At 42.0% G+C, this 24,573-nt stretch overlaps 1 protein-coding gene across 2 annotated transcripts; it reads left to right on the top strand.

Annotated features, from left to right (window-relative positions):
- The first annotated feature begins 311 nt into the window (after positions 1 to 311).
- Positions 312 to 24,165, top strand: btbd7 (BTB (POZ) domain containing 7). Of its 2 annotated transcripts, none has more exons than XM_085142774.1 (10): positions 312 to 926; positions 6,895 to 10,733; positions 15,387 to 15,595; positions 16,111 to 16,186; positions 18,063 to 18,223; positions 18,337 to 18,480; positions 18,914 to 19,103; positions 19,813 to 19,991; positions 20,081 to 20,485; positions 20,637 to 24,165. In XM_085142774.1, exons 2-10 carry the CDS (start codon positions 9,752 to 9,754, stop codon positions 21,411 to 21,413), a joined length of 3,123 nt encoding a protein of 1,040 aa, XP_084998900.1. In that variant the 5' UTR covers positions 312 to 926; positions 6,895 to 9,751; the 3' UTR covers positions 21,414 to 24,165. The 2 variants fall into 2 exon arrangements, with proteins under 2 accessions (XP_084998900.1, XP_084998901.1); XM_085142775.1 differs by having other exon boundaries at positions 313 to 926; positions 20,081 to 20,146.
- The last annotated feature ends 408 nt before the right edge of the window (positions 24,166 to 24,573 follow it).

The following is a 24,573-nucleotide window of genomic DNA, read 5'->3' as shown; positions in this document are numbered from 1 at the left end:
AGGTTAATAGACAAACCATGCGCTGGGTTGCATTGTCTGGATCATTTTCTATAATATTATACTTAAAATTGCATACCGCTGTTCGTCACAGCTCCCGATTCTCCTGCAGAATTACTGACAATGTCATCAGTTATATAAAACGTAAAGGGAAGCCGAGAAGTACTGTCTTGACCATATGATTGTGACACGTACGTAGCCCATTTCTGACTACTGCCACCAATTAAACGCTAGAGGGCGCTCGCAAACGGTATATTGCACAATCTGCTGTGAGTACTGACGGGCCTCTTGAACAGACGGCATACAGCAATGAGGGTGTTAAGTTGACCTAAATTCAAAGAAAGATAGACTTTACTTCCAAAATTAAGACGTTTCAGAGCACGAGCAAAGCGTGCCTTTTAAATCTATTCGACACCTGCAGAATTTGTGCAAAATTTGAATATCAAACGCGGGATGTGAAATGCTTTTTCATTGGGCTTGCAAGTTACTGCACAACGAAAATGCAAATCTCTCGCGTTTGAAGGTTTTATTTTGAAAAACATGACCGGAAGTTTCCTTCTTATTTTGGCTAACTTGAAACGGGTAGCGTTGGGATAGGCCATAACAACCACCCAACAAGGCGTTGTGCTACTAAGGGGAAATACCGAACCGAACCGAGATTTAAAACGGTCTGGGTTTAGTTTTTAGTCGAGGTAGATGCTGAAAATCACCGGAAAGTCGATGCAAGTGGAAACTATTGCACATTAGAGACCAAAGGTTGACGTCGAGCCGTGCGTAATGAGCAGAGTTGGGAAAAGAAGGTGTTGAGCTGCATTTCTTTTCTCTCTCCCTCTCCCTCTCTCTGCCTGAGACAAGTTGGATCGGAGTGCTGCCTAAACTACGAGGGGAAACGAAGAAAAAATAATGCCTGCGAAGCTCCTCACTTTCTGGTAAATATCTTTTAACGACCGCTTTTCAACAGTTGCATCTCATCTTGCTCAAAGTAAATTTCCGAGGGCTGAAGTCAAAGCGACACCGCAGAGATAGCTTACCCTAGCCTCTTAGGATATGCTACTAATTACAGGGCTGTGGTGAATATGACTCCTCTTGCTGGGCTGTCGCCAAACAATTTGGACATTACTTCCCTTTTTTATTTATCAGCCGCGAAAAACAATCCGCTTTAATTTTATTTTTTTTCCTCTGCTCTTAAAGGCACTTTTAACCAAAGCTTCCGCTGAGCAGCGGTAGCCCACAGAGCAACAATAGCTCCGTGATAACGGCAGGCTAACAAAGCCTTTGCAAATAATTTGATTTATTTTCATACGGACTGGAGAAGAGTGCTCTTATTTGTTTTCGTTTTGCGTGTGGCTGTATTGGTAGAAAAGTTCAGGATAAGTGTGATTTTTGTGTCACTTTGGAGAAAAACCTACATGTTGCTGATTATTGCATCTGTGTGACACAGTAGTTGACAGACTGAGCTTTGGGGACAGCTTAAACCGCAATTGTAGCCGCTATGTAAAGATGAAGACTTATTGCGTGGCTAGGTCTTGTAATAATTTCCACAAGTCATACAATTATTACCATAATAGATTTAGATACCAATGACTTCTTTGAATTGTGTAGGTATCTGAACCCATCCAATAGAAAATTAGTGTTGCTGTAGCGAGATTTTTTTCCTAACAACGTATGTGATGTTTGTTGGCATTAGCATCCGTGTAAGTGATGAGGAGCCATATGCAGTCTGCGATAATCCCATGGTAATCTCACTGAAATTGCGGGTAGACTCAGCAGTTAGTCCGTTAACTCCATCTTTTTCTAAAATGCAGCCTGTCTGTCTTTGCAGCTCCTCACTTGAATAAAGGTGCCTTCCCCGTGCGCTTTAGTGCTCATGTTTACCATTTCGCTGGGTTAAGTATTTGTGTCAGTGCTTCAGAGCTGTATAATGACATGTAATTATCAGTGTTACAGTGCTCAGAAATCCATGACTGGCATGAAAAGGCAGCGAGCTTGCAAATACTTGCCACTCAGTCAGCCGCACTTTACCCTGAATGCTGTTTACCCTGGCCAGTTGGATGGAGAACCCAACAATGAGCATTGACATCTCACTTAAAATAAGCACCCATTGTTTCCTGAGTTGCCATTCATTCTCTGAAGATCGACTACTGGGTTATGTTTGCGCAGTCATTAAGTGTATGCCTACTTCACATGATGGTTCTGTTCGGTTTTACATTGCAAGCACACCTACAGGATGACATTCATCTGTCCAGTGTTTGTCGGATAAGTTGCCATCATGTATTTAAATCAAAGGTCTGAAAGAAAACAAATTAACTTTGAGGTAGCTGTGTTTGATATTTGCCATTTTGTTTCATGGCCTCTAGAGCAAAACCTAATCAGCTGACAGCGTACTCGGTGAAATGTCAAATATGCACCATTACGGTTCATATTGTTAGTTGACACAGGCTAATCCTGAGGCTGCTCACCATGAGTCATCATCGTGAGGACTTTTGTTTCCTCTCTCCGTTTCTGTCATTTCACCATGTTGTCTGTTTTCTAGCTTGTTCCGATTTTTCCTTAGTTTCCCATGGCTCTCCTGCCAGAATCTGTAATCAGCTGAATGGCCTGACACAACATTATGCTGATTTACCTGATTGGCAAAAAACATTGTCGACATAAGCGGTCTGCCGCTCTCCGGTTATCGTTTCAGACAAAATATGACTATTATTTTAAAAGGACGGACTTTATTTTGTTTTCCACCAACCTTTGGTGGCTGTTCCAGTCGGGTATCTTGCTGCGAGATGTGTGCAGACACATCAGTGCCATGGAGGTCACTCTGTGTTAGAGAGTTCTGGTTTCTGCTCACTGCTGCATTGCTTTTTTATGACCTTCCAGAGCACCCTTGATTGTATCAAATATCAAAAGAGTCAGACAATCTGTAACTGAAAGCTGTATTTCTGTACAGCTCTGTTAGCAAAGGACGTAATGGGCAACTTACCCCAGAGGTCATTTAACAGGTTTTGTGACAGCAAAACTTCTTTTCATCCCCCAAAGCCAGCATCTTTTGTTTTTCTTGTTGTATGTGAATCAGAAACATAAACTTTGTTTCTTCTGTGATTCCTATTGTGAAATGGATACACACATATGTCAGCATTGGACTAATAAAAATACCTTTTGGAAACATTAAATTGAAGAGCTCTGTGTGTGAGAGCTTTAATGCATGACACTGCTGTGTAATTGCAGACAGGAAAGTGTTTGGGGAGAGTATTTCAGTGTTTCATTCAGGCCTGACTGTGGCACTGGCTCCTTTCCAGAGGATTAGGGCATTTAGCCACTGAACCAAACAAAGACGTCCATCAAAAAGCGGACATAGTTTTATTCACAAGATTCAGAGTGGGACTAGTAGAGCACACAGCGCGCAGGTTTCTTCAAGCTGTTTGAGCACAGACGTGTGCACCTTTTTAGATTAGTAAGCTGTTATAAAATTACCGAAGAGGAATGAAATGGGAAATTCTCAATCATCTTCGACGCTGGCCGAGTAATTCTCCACATCACCTTTAATTTGGCGAAATCTTGTCAAGCCCATTCTTGCTTAATTACCGCTGCCACTTTGACTTCAAACGCCGGTTGCGTGTGTGTTCCAGCAGATGAGTTCAGGTTTATGGAAACGACTTGTGAAAAGGCTGCACTGAAATAATAGAAATGTGCTGCTAAAATTTGGGCTTGCGTACAGGACCGAAGACCTGTGTACCCACCTTTTCCGTTTTCTCTAGCCATGATGAGGATATCCACATAAATGATTAATAAAGAGCCCTGACAGTCATTTGAATAATACATCGCTCCTGTTCGCGTGCCAAGTAATTTTTTGTATGTTCAGTGGACGGCTGTTCTTTTGTCTTTTAAGCCCCTTTAACTGGCTGATTGTTAAAATAACATAAAAGTGATCCATGACTGAGGCAAGGTGAGCGGTTTGAAAGGGTGCATATGTGTCCATGACAGCGTGTGCGTAGAGGTAGGTGGGGGCAGGGAGTGTCTCTTGTCACCTCTCATTAGGGACGCATAGTCCAGCTCGGCTGGTGTCTGCCTTCCCCCGTCTGTGGCACTGCCCTCCTCTGCTCCCAGCCTGAGCAACAACAGAGCGCCTCAGTGTTTCAATCTAAACTGCAGGAAAGTGTCTTAATGTTTGTCATCAGAGAGATTATGGCCAAAATGCTTCTTGAACATTGTGAGTCAGGTCTCTGCCCTAAATTATGGTTTTAGAATTCAGCACTGCAGCTAAAGTTAAATTTGGTTCGCTAATTTGAATGAATTAAAGCCGCCTCGCTGGGAAGTTGGTGTGGTGTTCAATGGATGCGTTAGTTGCTTTGTTTTATTCTGCCTCTGCTCTGCTCCTTAGAGAACCCCAACCACCACCACCACCGCTGCCTTTTTGTAAACAAGACAGTATATATCTCAAGGGCTGCTTCCTCTCTCCTACATATTCAAATTCAATTTCTAATTTTGTCCAAATTAATTCCCTGTGAAGATGGGGCTTATTTAAAGCAGTCTAATGAAATAAAGATCAACCAATGTTTTTATTGGAGTGCTCTAGTGTGACTGCCTGGTGACTATTTGTGTGTGGAGTAAGAGGCTGTGGTTTTCCATTGAACCCTTGGGAGGTTGTGGAGTGGTTCTCTACAGGGGCAGACACAATGATTTATTAGTATGGTAGGCAGGAAAACCAGCAGTCTGAGATAAAGCAGATCTCCCATCAGTTTGGTCTAACATACAAAAGAGACTAAATGAGAATATATACATGACTCTTTTTGTGTTGAGTTATTTAAAGGACCACAATGAGGATTACATTTTCAAATCTCTTAGTAATGTTTATAAAGGGACGCATTTATGCCAAGATGTAAGTGCAGAGGGAAATTGGGAATCTTCCCCTCTTCTTTGGTTGCAAAAATCTTTGGATTTGCCTGCATTTCTGAATTGACTACTCATAAACTGCAGTTGAAACTTCATCTAACTTACTGTTATAGATAAACCCAATCTGATTCAACTAATGAAACGCAAAGAGAAAAAAAAAGAAATTAGGAGAGCAGTACCTTTTTTTTTCACAGATTTTGTTTAGTTTTTTGTTTTGTTTTTCCTGAGAGCAGTGACTTATAGTTTTCTTCTGTTTTGATTAGTGGCTCTATAACTGCAGTCTACATGCTTGTCGAAATGAAGCCAGATAGACTCAGTTTGCAATTGTTAGCCTGAGTAGTTGTCAGTACACTCAGTTAATGAGGTGCCCTGTTTTCTTTTAGATCATAGCTGGTGACAGCACGAAAAGAGAAGAGGGAAAACTGCTTGGCCATTGCCATGGCTCACAGCAATAAGTTATGGTAATGACTGTAAAGAGCAACTTAAAGCTGCTCAACTCTGCATCTGCAGCACAGCTTCTGTCTTTGAATTATTAGCTGGTCCCCCAAACATATGAATTAACAACAGAGTGCTCAGATGTCTAGTAGAGTTTTTGTCACATTAGAGAACTGATTTGCATAAAGTCGGCTGTTAAGGTTTGTGTAATCTAAAGCATAAATGTTCCCGTCATTGATAAAATACAAGTTATGTGTATGTGTGTGTATGTACACAGAGTAAATGCAAGTATGTGTACTTGTGTATATATTGTTTTTTTTGTATATGTCTGAAATAAATAAAGATACAATACAATACAATTATCTAATCATATATTATCTTTCTTTTATCATGATAGAAAATTAATGTAGAAAATAATTTAAATGATATGAAAAGCTTTTATTTTATAATGTTCTGCTGATCACTTGCTGCGTCCACCAGAATTTGCAGGGGGAATTACTTTTCCTGATCGAATTCTTAAAGACCAAACATAATAACCTGAGTATAACCTCATTAAGACCACACTGATTTGTAGCCATGTGAGCATAATGGCTCTGGGTGCCAAATACACACCAGGACCAGCTGTGTGTGGATGTGCATGTATATGTGTGTTAATATCTCAGGCCTTAAAACGGGTGTTAATCTCATCTCTGGAGCTGATTTGGCTAAATGTTGGCTACCCATTGGATCAGTTTGGCTACATACTGAACTGGAAAAGTACCCAGATCATGTATTAGACTTCCTATACTTTAAAGTAATGCAAGGTACAAAGTTCTGGTTTGGTTTGTATTCATTTTCTTGTCGTTTATTTATCAAGAAACCACAATTTCATGATAAATAAATTCATCAGCTTCCTGGAGAGGAAGGATTGAAAATGAAGCACCCCCGGTATAAACTGTATTGTAGAATCACTGTCAAGAGACATATTTATGCTATGTTCTATATTTGTATATTTGTTGCCCACCTCATAACATAATATGTTACAATACTGGATTAAGTCTACAGTCAAACATATCTACACTAAAGAGTTTTCACTGGCTACAGACTGAACTGGAAAAGTACCCAAATCATTTATTAGACTACTTCTAGTTTAAGGTGATAACAGGCAAAAGCAGAGTAACTTGTTCTGGGTTGTACCTCCCTCTGAAAGTCCCCCACCACATCTGGATTACATTGTAGTTGACTGCTTGTCATTTTCTTGAGGGGAGGATAGGGAAGTCTCTCTTAACTGGAGTCACTGTTGAAGATTATAGATAGGAGAATGACCATGCAATTTTCACTTTTCACAAAAACTCAATTTTTAGCACTTCAAACCTGTAAAATGGCAAGACAGCTATGATTCATCGGTGCCGTGAAATCAATATGGCTGAAACGGTGAGATAGATAATATTAAGTGTTCCTCTGTTCACCTTCATTAACACTGACAGGATCTGGCCATTCATTATCTTTCCAAAAAGTCCAATCTCACAATGTTGCAGTCAACAACATTTAAAATGCAGTCACTCTTAAGCTTAAATATCTCTCCTTCTGTTCTTCCTCCAGCCATGGCAGCTTGGGCCTGGAGCTCTGAGGATGCTTCAGAGGACCCGTGCCTGACCCGCAACTGACGACTGAGAGGAATACGTTGTCTGAGCAGAATGACTCAGCACGAGGGGGGACCCCCAAATAGCAAGTGAAGAGAACCGAGGTATGGGTGCCAATGGATCCAGCTACCCAGCACTCGTGCTCCCCACGGATAGGGGGAAGTTCACAGGCACAACAGACTTTTTATAGGTATTAAGTGCATCACCGGTCAGTTCATGTATATGACTATTTATTATTATTATTATTATTTACAATATGGCAAAATGTCTTTTGTTAGATGAATTACTGGTGAAAAACCCAATTTCTCTTCATGTCCAAAGTAGAGTCAATAATCAGATTTGATTAAAAAAATATCTCTACAAACATAATGGGATGGTCTGCTATACACATTACATTATATTAACCTGCTTCCATGGCAACTAATGGTTCAATAGGTGAACATTTTTATGCATGAGAGCTCTTAAACTAGAGCTTTTGAGTACACACTCAATTCATTAAAAAGCAGTGGATCTACTTTACTGTGCCATATGGACTTAAATTATTGTTTAAGGCTGACGAATAATTGCATTAAGTATTTATTTGTCAGAACTGAAATCTAACTTGTAGACAGGAAGCGAGCCCTGTGACTGACTATAGCCTACTTTCTGGTCTGAATGGGCTGACAGCTGCACTTTGAGTTTTTAATGTGAAGAGGTTTCGGGGTTTTTTTTCTCTCTCTCTCTCGCTTTTGGTCTTGTTCCAATTTCACTACTGTCACTGTTGAAGAGCATAGCATATGGCCTTCAGTTAGTACCTGTATCCTCAGAAAACCTGTCTGACATGGAGTGTAGTGGTTTGCTTGTATGTACATATTGTCGACATTTAAGCACTCTTTTTGATTGCTGTTGAAGAAAGTGGCAGAGTCTAGTTTATGGCTCTTAAAGCTTTCCCTGCAGTCCTGAGTGCCAGAGCGTTTGGAGAGCTGCTCCAGAGATTAATTTAAATAAGTCTTTTCTTAAGTTAAAAAAAGTGTTTATTTCAGTTTTAGAATGACTTAAGTCTGGGGTTTATGTGGGTTTCCACTTCAAAGTGAAAGCACTGCAAAGAGCCAAATTATCTCAGTAGCCCCTGAGACCTCTCCCGTTTGCTCTGAGCTCTGTAGCTGCTTGGTTGAGCTGGCCGGGGCCATAGATGATTCACAGTGTTAGAATGATTACTATTTGGGTCACACTGATGGATCCTGAGAGAAAGGCAGGCAGAGAGGATCTCCTTGGCAGAGGTTCCTCTGACGTACAAGTCCTGCCTCTCAAGCAAAAGATAACTGCTATTCAGTGCAATTGATTGGGCGTAAATACATGAATGGACCTACGTTGATGGAGGAGTCTAAAGTAGGACAGGATTATAATTGGGTCTGTGATGATCAAGGTTTGGTCTGAAAAAAAAATAAAAAGACTTTTTTCCTTCCTTTTTTTCCCCAGTTGTTGAACTAGATCCAGATGTTTTGGTAGCTGGGTCAGGCATGAGTGTCCTTAGCTTGATAGAGCAGGGCACAGATATACAACAGTAAACTGGTGCAGGCTGCTTTTGAAACAAGAAAAAAAAAGAAACAAATACAGCTCTTGCAGCAAAGGAGCACTAAAATGAACCTCTTTTCAAATTCATTTTAAATCTTGATCCTAAAAAATTGAAAATAAACACCTGAGAAATAACTGTGGCTGGCTTGTGCAAAAGTTGTGGAAGCCCTCCACTTGAAGAATTTGATTGGGGTTTTTAAGAAGAATTACCATTAGGACTTTCTCTTTGATTAAATTCTCTGACTCTTCAAACATATCCAGGATTCAGTAACCGTGGGTTCCTCTTAACAAAGACTGAGGATGAGAAATGAAACCAAGTGTCGCCTACAAGGAAGGGGAAAGCTTTAAAAAGATATCAAAGTGCTTCCAGCTTACAATTTCCAGTGCCCGGAATGGCATTAAAAATAGCATTTAAAGGGAACTGTGAAAATCAACAAATATTATTGAGCAAGAAAACTTTCAGAAAAAAACATGTCTGGTGGGCAAAAAAAGGGAGGGGGGGCATATGACGGTAAAAGAAGCTGCAGGAAGGTTGGGCTGACAGAAATGGAAGTGATGCATATACATGGTCTACGCCATGGACGCCTTATCGGGCTCTCACAATACTATTACATGAACATCACTGAAAATCTAGGTATATTTAACATGCAATTTGTGGTAAGACAGTCCTTTAAAAAAAAATTGCTCAACCAAGAATAGAAAGTCTTTCAGCCGGCAGAATAAGGGTGTTTATCTGCCTAAATTGTGTCCGAATTGCATTGAAACTTCTGTACATACCACCTTTTACTGTTTCGTTTTTACAAAAACTGTGGACCCATTGTTGCTGTTTGGGGGGGGGGCATGAACACATTTGTCACAGGGACTGCAGGTAAACCTAAAACATGTTATGAATGTACACTAAATGTCACAATTTTCCCATTATGAAAACTACAAAATGTAAAAAGTGGCTGTGTGTGTCAGGGAAAGCTTGACCACCCACCGTTAATTTTTTTTTTGTAATGGTAAAACTGTTAATTTCTTTCTATTATAATTAGATGTATTTAAAACACAAAAAATTTTAGGCTAACCTTCAGCTGTTTTTATTCCAGCGGACCTCATCCTACTCTCAGCAGGGATATGGTTGGGAGTCAAAGCTATACAGCCTGGAGCACGGCCATGAGCGGCCGGCAGACAGGAAGAAGAAGAGTCTTGGTCTGGCGACTCTCAAGCGAAGGTTCATCAAAAGGAGGAAGTCTAGCCGCTCAGCGGATCACGCGCGGCAGATGCGCGAGCTTTTGTCAGGGTGGGGACGTCCCGTGACACAAACGCCCCTGGTGGAGGAGTATGAGGGAACGGCAGCCCTCAAGGAGCTGAGCTTCCAGGCCAGCCTCGCACGTCCAGAGGCTCCTAGCTTGCAGCGGGATCTAGCTGCTCTCTACCAGCACAAGTACTGCACAGATGTGGACCTCATCTTCCGGGGAACTTGTTTTCCAGCTCATCGGGCCATCCTGGCTCCCCGTTGTCCCTTTTTTAAGACCTTGCTGTCTTCATCTCCCGGGTATGGAGCAGAGGTTCTAATGGACATTGACACGGCTGGCATTGATGTTCCCATGTTCTCCGCCCTACTTCACTACTTGTACACTGGGGATTTTGGGGTGGGTGGAGCAGAGGATACGAGGCTTCAGAATGTGGATGTGCTAGTGCAGCTAAGCGAGGAATTTGGTACACCTAACTCCTTGGAGGCAGACATGAAGGGCTTGTTTGATTACATGTGCTACTATGACGCTCTGCTCAGCTTCTCTTCAGACTCTGAAATGATAGAGAGCTGTAATGAGAGAGGAGCTGTGGCTGCAGCAACATCAGTGAGTCAAGGAGGCAATGGGGCCCCTGGAGCTGCAGGGACCCCAGACGAGGACCTTAGGGCTCACAAAGCTATCCTGTCAGCACGCTCTCCTTTCTTTAGGAACCTTTTGCAGCGACGTATTCGCACAGGCGAGGAAATGACAGAGCGCACACTCCAGACACCCACCCGCATAGTGCTGGATGAGTCCATAATACCACGAAAATATGTGCAGGTTATTCTCCACTGCATGTACACGGATGTCGTCGAGCTCGGGCTGGTGCTGCGTGGCAGCCCCTCAGCAGGCAGCCTCGGTGAGGTGCAAGCCCTAGTGTCAGGGAGCCGTGGGGCCAGCACACGCACTGAAGAGGCCATGGAGCTGTACCATATTGCTCTGTTTTTGGAGTTTAGCATGCTGGCTCAAGGTAAGTCATAGTCACAATATCAACAACATAGGGTGTGATAGCAACCACATTTTTCTGTTTTGACTTATTTTGCTTATTTTCTGTCTTACTGATACTATTAGGATAGTCAATGCTCATAATAAACATGGCCAATGTGGGTTGGTATATATGTGAATAATCCCTGTGAGCCAACAGCTCCGGCTTCTTATTGCTCTAAATGCTTTGTTTCATACAGTTTTTTGTTGTTGTTTTTTAACTCTTGGCTCTGTGTGACATCAGTGACATATTCCTAATATGGTCATCTTGGGCACACAGCTCTGGCTGTGAGGACAGAAGCCCTTTCCATCTGCCATAAATCTTCCATCTAAAGGGCAGCCAGCCAGAGGAACGTTGGCTTAAATGGAGAGGGGCTTGTTTCAGATAGTAGCAGAGAGTCTGAACAGCAGCCCAGTATAACATACGGATATATAAATAATCATTATGTCGAACTGCGAATCATATACAGCAATTCTAGCAGAGTACAAGATTAAAATTATGGAGCTGGAAATGAGCAAAAAAAGTCCCAGATAAGCAGTCTGCCTCACAATTTTTTTGTTTAGTTTCATTCCTAAGTAATTTCTTCCTTCCTGTCTGCAGAATACATGAGTCAAATTGCTGGCAAGGTCTCTACGACAAATTGCTTAAAACCTTAACAGCAACCAACTGTAGTTCAATAGCCTGATCATAAGGTTTAGAGTCAATTTGCCTGTCCAGCCTGTCATAATTGTGTCATTTTCTATTAACTTAATAATATGAGCTAGACTTTTATCATAATAGGATAGAATTTTGTACGTGAGTTGATGCCTTGCAAAACTCAACCCTGCTATAACGTCTCTTTTCATGTAATTTTTTACCAGACTCAGTGTCTTACTATGCTGCACTTAATATGGCTGCAGATTACTCTAGCTGTGACGGGTGTTAGAAACAGGCTGATATAGGTTATCTCTCCCTCTGGAGGCATACAGCCCCACTCTCTGTTACATGAGGTGCTTCTGTCAACACTTCATTTCTGCTCTATCTTTACTCAGATTACTCTCTTTTTTGACCCTGGTAGCAAAGGTTAAAGCCATACTTTTACATGAGCCAGTCGCTTCCTCCACTGCACTTCCTCCAAAGTGGCACCTGAGCATTTTGCAGTTTCCAACACAAATAAACAAAAATCCACTTTAATCAGAATAACCTTTTCAAGTATGCAGTATTTAAAGCAGTCTTTTTCAAATACATGCAAAACTACTGAATTTGGCCCGTGTGAATCCAAAAGTGACGAAACACAATTTCTTACTTTATCGTGTCTTATCGGCCAATAATGATCTTCATAGTCACAGTATAGGAAATTAGTTTAGTGAAGCTATAAAGACCAGAGAGTTTGACTGCTTTGTGCTTTCTAATGAAATCAAACCAGTATTATTTTAAGACACTCGTTTACAGTTACATCCAGAATATTTAAAATATACTTTGTGATTTGACAGCTTCACCATTGTCGTTTCACAATAAAAGCCTGTGAGTGTTTTCTTTCAATTCTTCACGCCTCTGTAGCTCAAAGGTTATTTTTTATGGTAAGGTAGCTGTAGATGTATAACATAGTCTATATGCTCTGTTGGCACACTGTTTTATAAAGCTGAGATCACTATAGAGTAGCCAGAATCTTTTTCTGCAAACTTATGCTGCAGCATTAATACAAATATAGTCCATGTCATAATCTTAATGTGCTAAAGTAGGTGTGGGTCTTTAAGCTGATAAGAGGAAACCACACATCCTGTTTACAGAGGAAGTAATAAAAAATATACATGTACATCTTTTTCTTTTCTTTTTTTTTTTAAACACACAGCACTTTATTGCAATAAACATGCTGGTATTAAAATCTTTTAAAAGCAGGGGATCAATACTGTGTAGCTGCTGTATTGACTGAAGGCTTGAGAGTCAATTACCTTTTTTAAGACCTGTGTGGTGATTTTAATAGCACTGGGCACACAACTGGTTAGACACCAGCTCCCACCCTCAAGCTTCGGGTGTCACACTCAGGGTCATTCTGGCAGCTTAAGCCAGCAACAAGGAGGCATATGGTGTCATCCCCACACACCATCACCTCGTCTTCCCCCTCCGCCCCCCCACCTTCTCAACAAGCCCCTAATCGAGGGGTATTTTTATCCCTCTTTGCTCCCTTTCCGTCTGTTTTGCACAGCTCAAATCATTTCCCGTGAAACCTCAAAGTGGAATGTGGTGAAATAGTTTAGGTTAACCTGATGCTATTTTATCCAAGTCTCTCTTTCTACTCTTTAGCTTCCTGTTGTTACACTTTTTGAGATCACTTCATTCCTAGAGTTATTTTTGTGCATTTTGGAAACGTGTGTTTATCTGCCTAATTTGGGTTAATTATGAAACTTGAAATTTGTGCTGTTTTGTTTGTTGTTTTGTTGACGTCTCTTTAGGACAGCAGAGAGGTTTATGTCAGGGGTTTCATATAGAAAGAGCCCCCTCTCATCTGTCACACTGTCATCCCCCTTTACGTGCTCCTTGGCTGCTTCCCTCCGGCTACAAGGAGGTTTGGCCCTTGGAGGTTTTTGTAGAGCTCTCTGTCATTCTTCCTTATTAATTCTCAAGATGGGCTTCCCTTTACGACTACATCTCACTCAAATAATAACCAGTATTAAAAGCCTTATTAATTTTTCAAGCGCGCTGAAGAGATGATAGCCCTTCAGTGCAGTTTCATTGCTGCCTTCCCTTGCTCTCTGACCGACCAGCGATTTCAGTGCCCTATCTTGTGTTTTGACTGCTTTGACTGAAGCTCCATTTCCTGACTGATTGGCTGAGATGATTTACATCCACATGCTTGTTTACATGCCTTTGAGTGCAGTTGATGTTTTAAGTGGCTTTGGAGACTGTGTGCTCTATAAACACAGAGCTCCAAATCATGACAGCATGACAAAATGCATACGTACTCCAAAGCTGGTGTAGTGTAGAGCTGACTGTCGCTGTTCCTGCTGTTCTGTTGATATTCTTGTCAGTCGACTAAGCTCCAGTGAATGTGGTGCACCACCCGTGGAGAGGGAGAGGCGGGTTAGTACTAGATATAATGCTGATTCTAATCTCCACCTCATAATAAAAAGTGCTGCGTTTTAAAAGACTGGCTGTCACTGAGAATTTGAATGGGCTAACAGAGAGCAGAGCTGTTTGCTTTCCTGTGCCACTGGTCCCAAGTGGGGAATTGCCTGCTTTGTGGACGTATGCCTGTGTGTCTGCTTTAAGGGGAAGGTGGAAAAAAATTAATAAAATCAAATTGAACTAGACTGGAGGACTTTCTAGAAGATGAATAGCAAAACGACCAGCAGTGGGCAATGAGGCAGATGCTGGAAATCTTCTCCCGTTTTTCAGTCTGTTTAAAGCGGATAAAAAGGATAAAAAAAATATGCAGGCCCACATTTCAGCTACATCTGTCTTAATGATGCAGCCTCAGCTGAAAAGACTGCGGGCGTCTGCTTTGTGTTTCTCGAATTTGCATTTACAAGCAAAAACACCCAAAGGGTTCATAGCTGTGCATGTACATTATGGTTGCTTATCCATTCTAATCAAAAATTTGTACACACAGCTTGCATGGATATGAAGCTGAAGTATCAGTGGGGTCATCGCTCTGAAGTCTGGTGTCCAATTTCCCGGCGTTTATGTTCAAAGTGGTGGTTTGAGGGCGGAAGAGCAGCTTAGATTTTCTAGTTTAAGATTTTCCCAGAGGAGTGCTGCTGCTGCCGCCGCTGCTCCTCCAACGATGAACTGATGGACAGGACCGCCTGGAATGAGGAAGCTGGCAAGCTTTTATTTCCCTTCAGAACAGCTCTGACTGGACATCAGTCAGTCTGGCTTTATCTTCATGAATGTCCACTTTGTGTTAATGATCGGAGAAGAACTTTCAATGTGAGCCACTAAGACTCTCTCATGTTTGGAACTGTGATAGATGGCTTGACCAAACCGATCATATGTTAATCCAAGTGGACATGGAGGCTTTATTTCTGCATAAATGGATCCGTTTTAGATTAAGTGTTAAGAGTTTGAGTGCCATTGTTGGCTGAATTTGCAAAACTTGGTTCTTTTTTAAATGACTAGAGCACCAGGCACATAATTCCCTAAGCCTTCTGTGGCTTTTAATGCATTTTTGATTTATGCACACAAGTGGTCTGTGTGTACACCTTTGCAAAGTGTGTGCTTGTGCACCGGCAGCACATTTCCGCAAGCTGCTGTGTTTACTTATCACGGTTAAGAGAAGGCAGCTTGAGACTGAAACACATCAAGGTATCAAAGGCATTTCTGTGGGTTGGTGTGTTAGAGTAAAGCCGCTGCCTGCTGTTCTGGTATGTGCTCTGATTTAGGAAACACAGCATGGAGGATGTGGGGGCTACTAGAGGGAGACTCCCTGGGTCAGTGAATATGAGTCAAAACTACTGATGGTTTGGCAGAGGCTACAGCGTTACTTGCCGTACTGTAATAATTGTTTAGTTAAATCATTTAAATACATTTTCAAACAGGTTTTTTTGTTGTTGTAGTGTTTCTTTTTTAAGGTTAAGTGACATCTTTCTGACTTCAGTATATGCACTTCTTTTCAGAATATGATATATTTCTGCTTGTCTGTCTCGTTGCGTCTTCCAGGCTGTGAAGACATTATTGTGGAGAGTTTGTCTCTAGACTCTCTTGTCCCCATTCTCAAGTGGAGCTCCCAACCATATGGCTCCAAGTGGGTCCATAGGCAGGCCATGCACTTCCTCTGTGAGGAGTTCAGTCAAGTTGTCACTTCGGATGTTCTCTACGAACTTGGCAAAGAACACCTTCTCAGTGCAATTCAGTCTGACTACCTACAGGTAAGGAAACGTCTCTCAACTTATAGCACCTCACAGTGTGGGGGGGAAAAAAAATCTGGTGTTTGGGAATCTGTGATAGTTGCATGATTGGTTCGCACTGATAACTTAGTGAAAATATTGTATACAAACACACAGTCCCTGCCCCAGTCACACACTGTCCACATGTGCTGACGCTATTCACATGCACACGCTGAGTCTCCAGAATTTCCAGAGTTGAAAAACAGTTCCCTAGAGAGAAATGCTTTCAAACACAGAACCTAATCAAAGCTGAGCTGTCATCTGCACTGCCAAGCAACTTGGGCTTTACACCAGATGGTTGAGGTGAAGTGTTGTAATCCAGCTACCCAAACAAACCAGACCCAAGCTTTGATGGGACATTGCCTGAACATATTGCATTTTCACTTTATCCTCGTGTAATACCTTCCCTGTTCTGTTCCCAACAATATCTAACCTTGTCCTAATAATATTTTTGTCTTTTGCTTTCTCTCTGTCCTATATCTCTCTTTCTCTGTCAGGCGAGTGAACAGGACATTCTTAAGTATGTTGTTAAGTGGGGCGAGCAGCAGCTTATTAAGAGGATGGCAGACAGGGGTAAGATAATACACTCTATAATTACCCTCTGAGCAGCCCCCCTAATTGCTCTGAGGAAATTACCCACCTACTAGAGCCTTGTGAATATACTTAAAAGCAAAAAAGAGCCAAACTTTACCCCATAAATTCAACAGGAAGTGGTTCGATCTGATTTGTCATGTCATTGTTGCTACTGTGATAATTAATGCTCTTCTGAGGGGTACATGATCAAGGTTATTGGTATTCATATTATAAGGGCTAGCAGCCTGATTCCTCAAGATCCTTATAATTTGTCAAAACGATCTTGTGCAAAAGGTTCGAAAGGCAGCCAGAAAGTTGAGGTAAAAGCACTAAAAGTGTTATCATACTTAAAGTGGTGGTCAGATATTTACATCCACTCATCAGAAGAGTTGTTTAAACTGTTCTTTTTCCAGGGTGGAATGATTGCATAGCATACATCTTTAATGACTTAAAAAACAAGAATTTAGGGTAAAAATCTGAATTTATTTTGGATTGGAAATATACCTACTTATACATGCATACACACTCAAATCTTTTACTAAACGGTGCTTAAAGTTCTACAGTGGCCTTTAAGTTGACAAGGCCAAGCCCTATTAACCTCTCATTATGATTATGATAATGAGAAGTTGATAATTGACTACAGCTGGTAGTTTCTCTTTGCACCATTAAAAGGATTTTTGTTGAGCACTTATTGGAATCACCAGTAGTTAGAACAATGGGAAAGTTCAAGGAATTCAGTGAAGATCTAAAAAGGAGAGTCATAGTTACACAAGTTGGGGAGGTCTCTTGGAGCCATTTCTAAACGACTGCAGATTCCAGGATAACAATTTCAAACAATTGTACTCAAGTAAAAATTATTTAGATGTGTCAGCACTTTCCTAATGTCTGGAAGAAGAAAAAGAGATGAGACGAAACTCGTTACTACCAAGGCTCGAGCCTGCCATGAGCTGGAAACTGCTGCAACACCAGCGTCATCGTCGACAAGGAAGCGTTTTACATCTTAGAGGATGCCAACCAAAAAAGAAGCTTCAAACCTTGACTGTAATTTGTAGCTGCCCACAAGCCAAATGAATTTCTGGAGGAAAGCTTTATGGTCACGTAAGACAAAGCTGTTTAGAAAAGTAAATGTGATGCTTTCAATTCTCAAAGCACCACACCAGCTTTCAAGTATGTTGTCATTAGCATCGTTCTGTTAGGCTGTCTTGCTGCCAGTGCTACTGATACATTGAAAAATTTGAAGGACTACCTCCACATTCTTCAACTTCACCTCAAAGACTGTTGAAATTTGGAGACATTTGTATTCCAACAGGACTGTGATCCCAAACACACATCAAAACATTTTTTGGATAAAGCAGGATAACACTAAGCTTTTGGAATTGCCTACTAAAGTCCCAACCTCAACCCTAAACCCTAAAATTTGTGCATTTTGCTTAAAAGCTAGGTCCATGTCAGGAAACCAACCAATTTAAACAGATTCAATCAATTCTGCCAATAAGAGGGGTAAAATATCCAGACAGCATTATACCATAAACTTGTTGATGGCTACAAAAAGCATCTGCTCGAGGTGCAACGTGCAAATTAATATTTAACTAAATATTAATGGGGTTGTATGTATTTATTTAAGCCTTTAATATTTGTCTCTGTAGATTAGAGAGAACCCAAGCTAAATTCAAATTTGTGCACCCAAGGCTTGTTTTTCAAAGTCTTTAAAGAGGTTTACTGTAGAGTCATTCCCTGGAAGAAGATAGTTTAAAGAAATCATATAAAACCCAAAATTACCACGATGTGTGTATGTAAACTCTGACTATAAATGTTGACGCACAAAAAGCATTACAATCATTATAATATCTGACCGTGGTCGTTCCTGTTTACCCAGAACCCAACCTATTGAGTGGCACAGCCCACAGCGTAAACAAGAGGGGAGTGAAAAGGAGAGACTTGGATGTGGAGGAGTTGAAGGAGATCCTGTCTCCGCTCCTGCCCTTCATCCGAACAGAGCACATCTTACCTCCCAACAGTGACGTCCTCGCCGACGCAGTCAGTGTTACTTATCTATCTTTTCTCAGCTGCTGTGCTTTTATGACTGGTGTTTCTGAGTTATTGTGACCTTCATAGATTGAGCATTGATCCACATTCTTCACTATTCACAGCTCAAAAGGGGTTTGATAAGCACCCCTCCTTCAGACATGCTACCCACAGCTGAGGGGGGTAAAGCCAATGCCTGGTTGCGTCAAAAGAATGCAGGCATCTATGTGCGTCCACGCCTTTTCTCTCCTTACGTGGAGGAGGCTAAGGTAAGGTTCATTTATTTATGATTAATGGGGGTTATAGAAAGGGCGGAAACCGGGGGAATATTTGTGTCCCATATAGCTATCGCCAAAGTGAGCAGAGTTTCTGTAAAGGGTGCGGGCTAATGTAAAATTTGTCGACCTGTTTATAGCTCAGACGTGCTAAAACTACCCATGCCAAGTTGTTGTTATGCATTTAGTATTCAGTGGTGGCCTCTATCATTCTGACTGAAATTTGCTTTATGTCCGTTTGCAAACTTTCCTAATAACTTATAGGCCTTCCCAAGGCCATGAATATTTATGAACATATCCATAGACCAGAGAGTCATTATTAGATGAAGTGTCAGTCAAGTGGAACTAATTTGCAAAATGTTCCCCATGTCCTTGAGTTGCACATAGGACTTATGTTTTTTTTATTTATTTTTTTATGTGTCCTCAGTCTGTTCTTGATGAAATGATGGTCGAGCAGACAGACCTAGTGCGTTTGCGACTAGTGCGCATGTCCAACGTCCCGGACACACTCTACATGGTCAACAACGCTGTGCCTCAGTGTTGTCACATGATTAACCACCAGCAAATGCCAAGCAACTCAACCACAGCTCCATCAGTCGTGGCAAATGAAATTCCAGGTAGGAGCAGTGTCGCAGATGCTACACAGTTATGGTTGACTTAAGTCAGGGGTGTCCAAATCTATCTTTCTTCTTCTTCTTCTTCTTCTTCTGTTTTTTTTTTTTTTTGTAAGAGTTCCATATTTATTCATGGAAAATCACTGAGGGGGCAACAGTCTTTCTCATCTTGGTTTTAAAGCATAAACATGATTTTTTTTTTTAACACTTTATTTTCAATAACACAAGAATTATGGTGATCAAGTGTTTGAGCCTCAACAAAATAAATCTGCTTTTATTCACATATCGAGAATAAAATAACATAAGGATCTGCTGAAGCTGCTGAATATCAGCATCTCAGGTTCATTTTAAACATGACCAACTGGTGCTGCTACCGTGAGGTGAAAAGAGAAATGACACTTTATTAATTCTGTTTGTGGTGGCGGGCCATGAATAATACATTTTATAGGGTAGGAGCAAGGGACCATATAAAATCTGACCTAGGGCCGTGATTGGCCCCCGGGCTGGATTATGCACATGCTTGACTTAAGTGTTATGAGAAACTGCTGACTAACAGAGAAACTGCTCAAGTATCTGTAAACATAATGCTGTTCAGTGGATTCTCTGAGCACCCTGATTAAATTACAACGTTAAGACTCAAACTATGAAGACTTTAACTGACTCACGTCATTTTACTCTGATGTCTGACTTTGTATTCTTTTTCACTTTTCAGTGCCTCGGTTATCTGTGGTAAAGGAGATGATTCGGAGGCTGCATGAACTAAGACACACAGAGCAGGTTCAGAGAGCGTATGCCCTCAACTGTGGCGAGGGAGCCACTGTCAGCTATGAGCTGCAGCTGCGGGTGCTGAGGGAGTTTGGTCTGGCAGACGGAGCCACTGAGCTACTGCAGGTAGGCAGAAAGCAGAGCGTGTTCCCAGGGGTTAGGGAGGAGGAGATCTATGGAGGATGAGATTTATGATTTTTATTTTTTATCTGCAGAATCCATACAAGTTCTTCCCAGATGAAAGGTTTGGAGATGAGAGTCCAATACTGGCCCTGCGCCAGGTGGGTCGTTGTCGGGTAAACAGCAGTCCAGCCATGGATAGCATGTTCACAGAGCTGGAAGGAGTAGCAGGCTTCCACCCTCCCTTACCTCCTCCACCTCCCCCATACCACCCCCCTGCCACACCTAGTCACGCACAGCTCAAGGGTGCGTGGCGACCTCGCGTGCCCTTGCCAACCCCCACCCGTTCCTTCTCCTACCCCTGCAACCGCACCCTGATCCAGCGCCATGCAGCCACCAAGCATGGCAGCTCAGACTACTCCTCTGTGCCCAGGCCTCAGCCCCCTGACTGCACCAACCCACAGGCTATGGGCCGAGCTTTGCTTTCAGACCAGCAAGTGGTGAGTGTGTATATGTGCGTGCCTTTCTGCATGTCCTTGTGCCACATGGTTTTTTTTGTTGAGTCAAATGTTCCTAGCGGCTTATGCTTTGGGATATGAATATCTTGATTGTCAGGTTCTGTCATAAATGTTTATCTGTTTTCCAATGCAGATGAGCATGGAGCCGGTTATGAGGGAGTTCATGCCTGACATTGCGCTAGGTGTTTCGGTCATGACTCTGAGGGAGCAGCACATGGCAGAAATGGAGAGGGAAGGCCCTCAGAGCCCCATGGGCCCCTCAGGCCACCACCTGCCTCATGGGCCCTGCCCTTCTTCCCGCCTCAGCCATGGCTATGGGCCTGGACATGGCCACTCCTGCAAGAGACACGCTCCTGAGCCCAAACTGGAAGCTCAAGCTGAGTTCCCTGACCTGTATGACTTTTCCTGCCGACCTGCAACCCCAACCTCCACACACCCACTGCCCTCCTTTGCTGGACCAGACCTCTACAGCCACAGCTGCACCGCCTCCAGCTCCTATCCTCCTCCTTATGTTTCTGACTCTCAGTCCCAGGGCCATACACAGGGTCGGACTGCTTCAGACCCACTACGACTGGATGTCCTCAGTATAACCTCTCAGAGGCATGATGGTCTCCTTGCTAGCCCCTCTGGAGCCCAACCTAGGATGGGACATATTTCAAAGGGGCGATCAAATGAGACAGACCTGACTCATGGCTTAGGCCATTTACGGTCCCCCAGTGGGAATATGGACAACTATGAGGAGAGACACCCAGGACCCAGAGAGACCCCAGAAGAGATGGGTCTAGCTGGAGAATCGTCAGGCCCAGGGCCACTCCAGCAGCCTCACAGAAACAGTGTCAGTGAAGAGATTGTCAGAGACCGCAGGTCACCTAGCAAACCTGACTACCCCTATAAGAAATCTGCACTTTAACCCCAGTTTAAAGACCAGGGGTTGGGTTAAGAAAAGGGAAAAAGAGATGAGTGGCTGTCCATCATAATGAATAGCAAAGCACTAAATGTTTGCCTGCGTGTGTGTGTGTGTGTGAGTGTGTGTGAGAGAGAGAGAGTTTGAGAGAAGCAGGGAAAAGGGGTGGTCGATGGTTGCTATTTATAGAATCTGTCCTTTTGTCCTACCTCTATCACACTGTGCTATCCATCACGCAGTCAGCATGGTAAGAGCTGTAGGTTAGCTGTCAATGCAAGTCTGCCTAGTCCTGCAGGTTTAGAGGATTTCTTAGGCTCTCCGTGGACAGATTGGTCTCTTGCATTTCTTAAGAAAGAGGTTAGCTCTATGCTGCATGAATTCTGCGTGAGGAAGTCGCAACACTAGATGAAGCTCAGTTATAAAATGATGGTTGAAAACAGATTACATTGGTTGGCTCTTTTGTCTCTTGCACAGAATGGGAAGATCACAGGATAAAGATCTCAGTTTACATAAATGAACAATGGCACACAGTCTGGGATAGAGTATTGTGATAAAATCATGTGTAAATATGTCTGGCAGTGTTCTTCCCCTCCCAGAACTGGTATTTCCATTTCTTCTTTTAGCATGGCTATAACTCACCTGACTATTCTTCTCCTCCTGCTCTGGTTCTGCACTAATGTTGAGTTTAAAAAAAAAGAGGCCAAGGTTTGGTCACACAAAGCAGGAATTGGATCCGACTGGAAGTAGGCCATCAGAGCTTGTCAGTCTCAAGTAACCGTGTCTGATTGTGTCAGATGTAACCTATCACAGCCTCACTGTCTAGCTTAAAGGCAGATGTCTGGTGTTTTCACACGGGGCCGGAGGATCATGGGCAGGTTCATTACTGAGATATAGTGGAAAATATCAGGTTGCCATAACATAAGCCGTTTTCGCACATGCAGCGCTGAATTTATCTAGACATCACGCAACAGAGGTGCAAGTCAACGCAAAAGCCTGACTCAGTCTTATTGGGTATTAGATAATCTGTATGATGTCAGATCCAGGCAGCTTCGCAGGCCTAAACCACAAAGTATTTCAGAAGCAGACTGCTTCCTGCTGTGTGCTACATGTGAGAGAGGACATTTGTGGATGACCTTATTCTACTGAAAATGTCTGTACAGCGATCAGATCAAGCGCTGGGGATTTGTTGGATCTGCAGCTAGGCCAGGTGTGTGTTTGTGTGTGTGAGAGAGCGTGTCTTTGTGCAAGGATAACTTTGATACACCTAGGTGTTAACACAATCTCAGTACTGTACACTCCCATGTTTGGTCGGGTCTTTTTGTACATATCAAGGTCTGAAATGATTAAGCAGTGTTTGGCAGAGAGTGGTCGTCAGCGTGTTAGTTTCCTCCCATTTCAAAATAAGTAATCAAATCTAAAGCCTTAACTAGCGCTTGGAATATTCACTTTTAGCTATCTTTATTCAATCAAGTATGATGTCTCTATAATGCCACCCCCGTTAACTGCTTATTTGACTGTTGTCCACATTAAAGATACACAGACACTGCAGTTTTTCTGGATGGTGGAGTTGGGCTCAACCATGCCCAAATGTTTAAACCATGTCTCCATCTCGCCGGAGATTGTGGATGTGCAGAGCCAGTGTTGATGCTTTTAAATATACTGTTAATGAGCCGCAGCAGCTGTAGCTCCACAACCCTGCAAGTACACAAATAAAAACCTGTAACAGCCGACAGCTGGCATTCGACCTCACATACGAGTATCATTGCACTGTAGGAGCCGTCTGTTTATTAGCTGAAGGGAAAAAGGAACAAATGAATCTCGAACAAAAGGAATCTTATATTGAAGAAAAGTTGGCGATTGCTGGCTCATATCTCCAATGAAAATTGTATATAATGAATTGAGTTCCACATGATGAATTTTTAATGGTTTCTATCACATTTTAGTGGTCGTTGAAGGTCTGTGTTTTTACTGTAGTGGACAACACTGTGTACTTTGTCTCTGTCATGAAAACTCACTAAGAATGTGTGGTATAAACAGAAAGATTGTGTCTCAGAAACTATTTTTGTTCTTAAATGTTATGCATCTAGGGCAGTTTGTTTGATATAGTAGGTGCTGTGGATTGCCATGTTTGTAGAACACTTTTCACCCCCTTTTTCCTTTTACTTTAAAAGTAACAGGAATATGTTGAGGATCTGAAGATATTAGCTCTATGCTTAGCAGTGATAGAGTTGCCAAGCAGAAAAATTATTTTTCCATCTTGGTTGCTTCATGGGGAAAAAATGCAAAACTCCAGATTCCTCCCCATGTTCATGTTGGGTGGTTGTTTTATTTTCCAGGACAATGTTCCATTGAGTAAAAGTCCTTGTTTTGCTCTTTTGCTGTAGAGAAGTCAGTGCCTTCCCCTGCCTGCGGCTGGGCTTTTATTGGAGAAGTGACTTTGATGTCTATGCAAGCTCTTTTCTACCAGCTTACCAGCCTGCATCAAATAATTCTTTGAAATCTCATGTAGCTTGTTTTGTGTACATAGTGTTATTTAGCACCTTTTGAAATTGAACCATCTGAAATGTGTGATTGCTTGTGTTGATTTGTAACAGGTACACTGTGCCTGTATGGTATCATAGAAACCATGTTTGTAGACTGATATTAAGTTGCATTTAGTTTCACGGAATCTATTTTTCTACTGTCACCTCAAAACGGTGCATAACAGTGGTCAACTTGGGCATCCTCAAAATAAACTGGTTTGATATTATGGAATTAATGTGATCTCACATTGGTTGTTTGTTCACTTGAAATGTCAAGTACATTTTGCTTGTATAGGATCATATATTCAGATTCAAAGGGCTTCACATACATACAGTAAAGAAAATTATCCATACATATCTGGAGCTTATCTCAGCTGTCATGGGCTGAGAGGCAGGGTACACCTTTGACAGGTTGTTCATCCACTGTAGGGCTAACACAGTTTATAACCAACAGTGCAAACCACTGACATGGTCAAAACAGACAAGCAAACATAATATTTTTTAAGTTAAAAAATAGAAGGCTGACATAATATGAAAAGGTGCATCTGCTCTATAACCTACTAAAGTTTAAAAAACAGCATGCTTGCAGTGCTTCTGTGTCCATTATCTACTTAAATTACTCTCAGCTATCTTTTTTAAAATAA

This window comes from Neolamprologus multifasciatus, chromosome 19 (assembly GCF_963576455.1).
Source record: "Neolamprologus multifasciatus chromosome 19, fNeoMul1.2, whole genome shotgun sequence".
NCBI classification, from domain to species: Eukaryota; Metazoa; Chordata; class Actinopteri; order Cichliformes; family Cichlidae; genus Neolamprologus; species Neolamprologus multifasciatus.
Note: the sequence above shows the minus strand (reverse complement) of the source record. Positions and strands in the feature narration are given on the sequence as shown.

Coding starts and splice junctions, on each gene's coding strand:
- btbd7 (XM_085142774.1), top strand. CDS start 9,752: ATGCGCGAGCTTTTGTCAGGGTGGGGACGTCCCGTGACACAAACGCCC. Junction 10,734..15,386: donor GTTTAGCATGCTGGCTCAAG/GTAAGTCATAGT, acceptor TGCGTCTTCCAG/GCTGTGAAGACATTATTGTG. Junction 15,596..16,110: donor TTCAGTCTGACTACCTACAG/GTAAGGAAACGT, acceptor TTTCTCTGTCAG/GCGAGTGAACAGGACATTCT.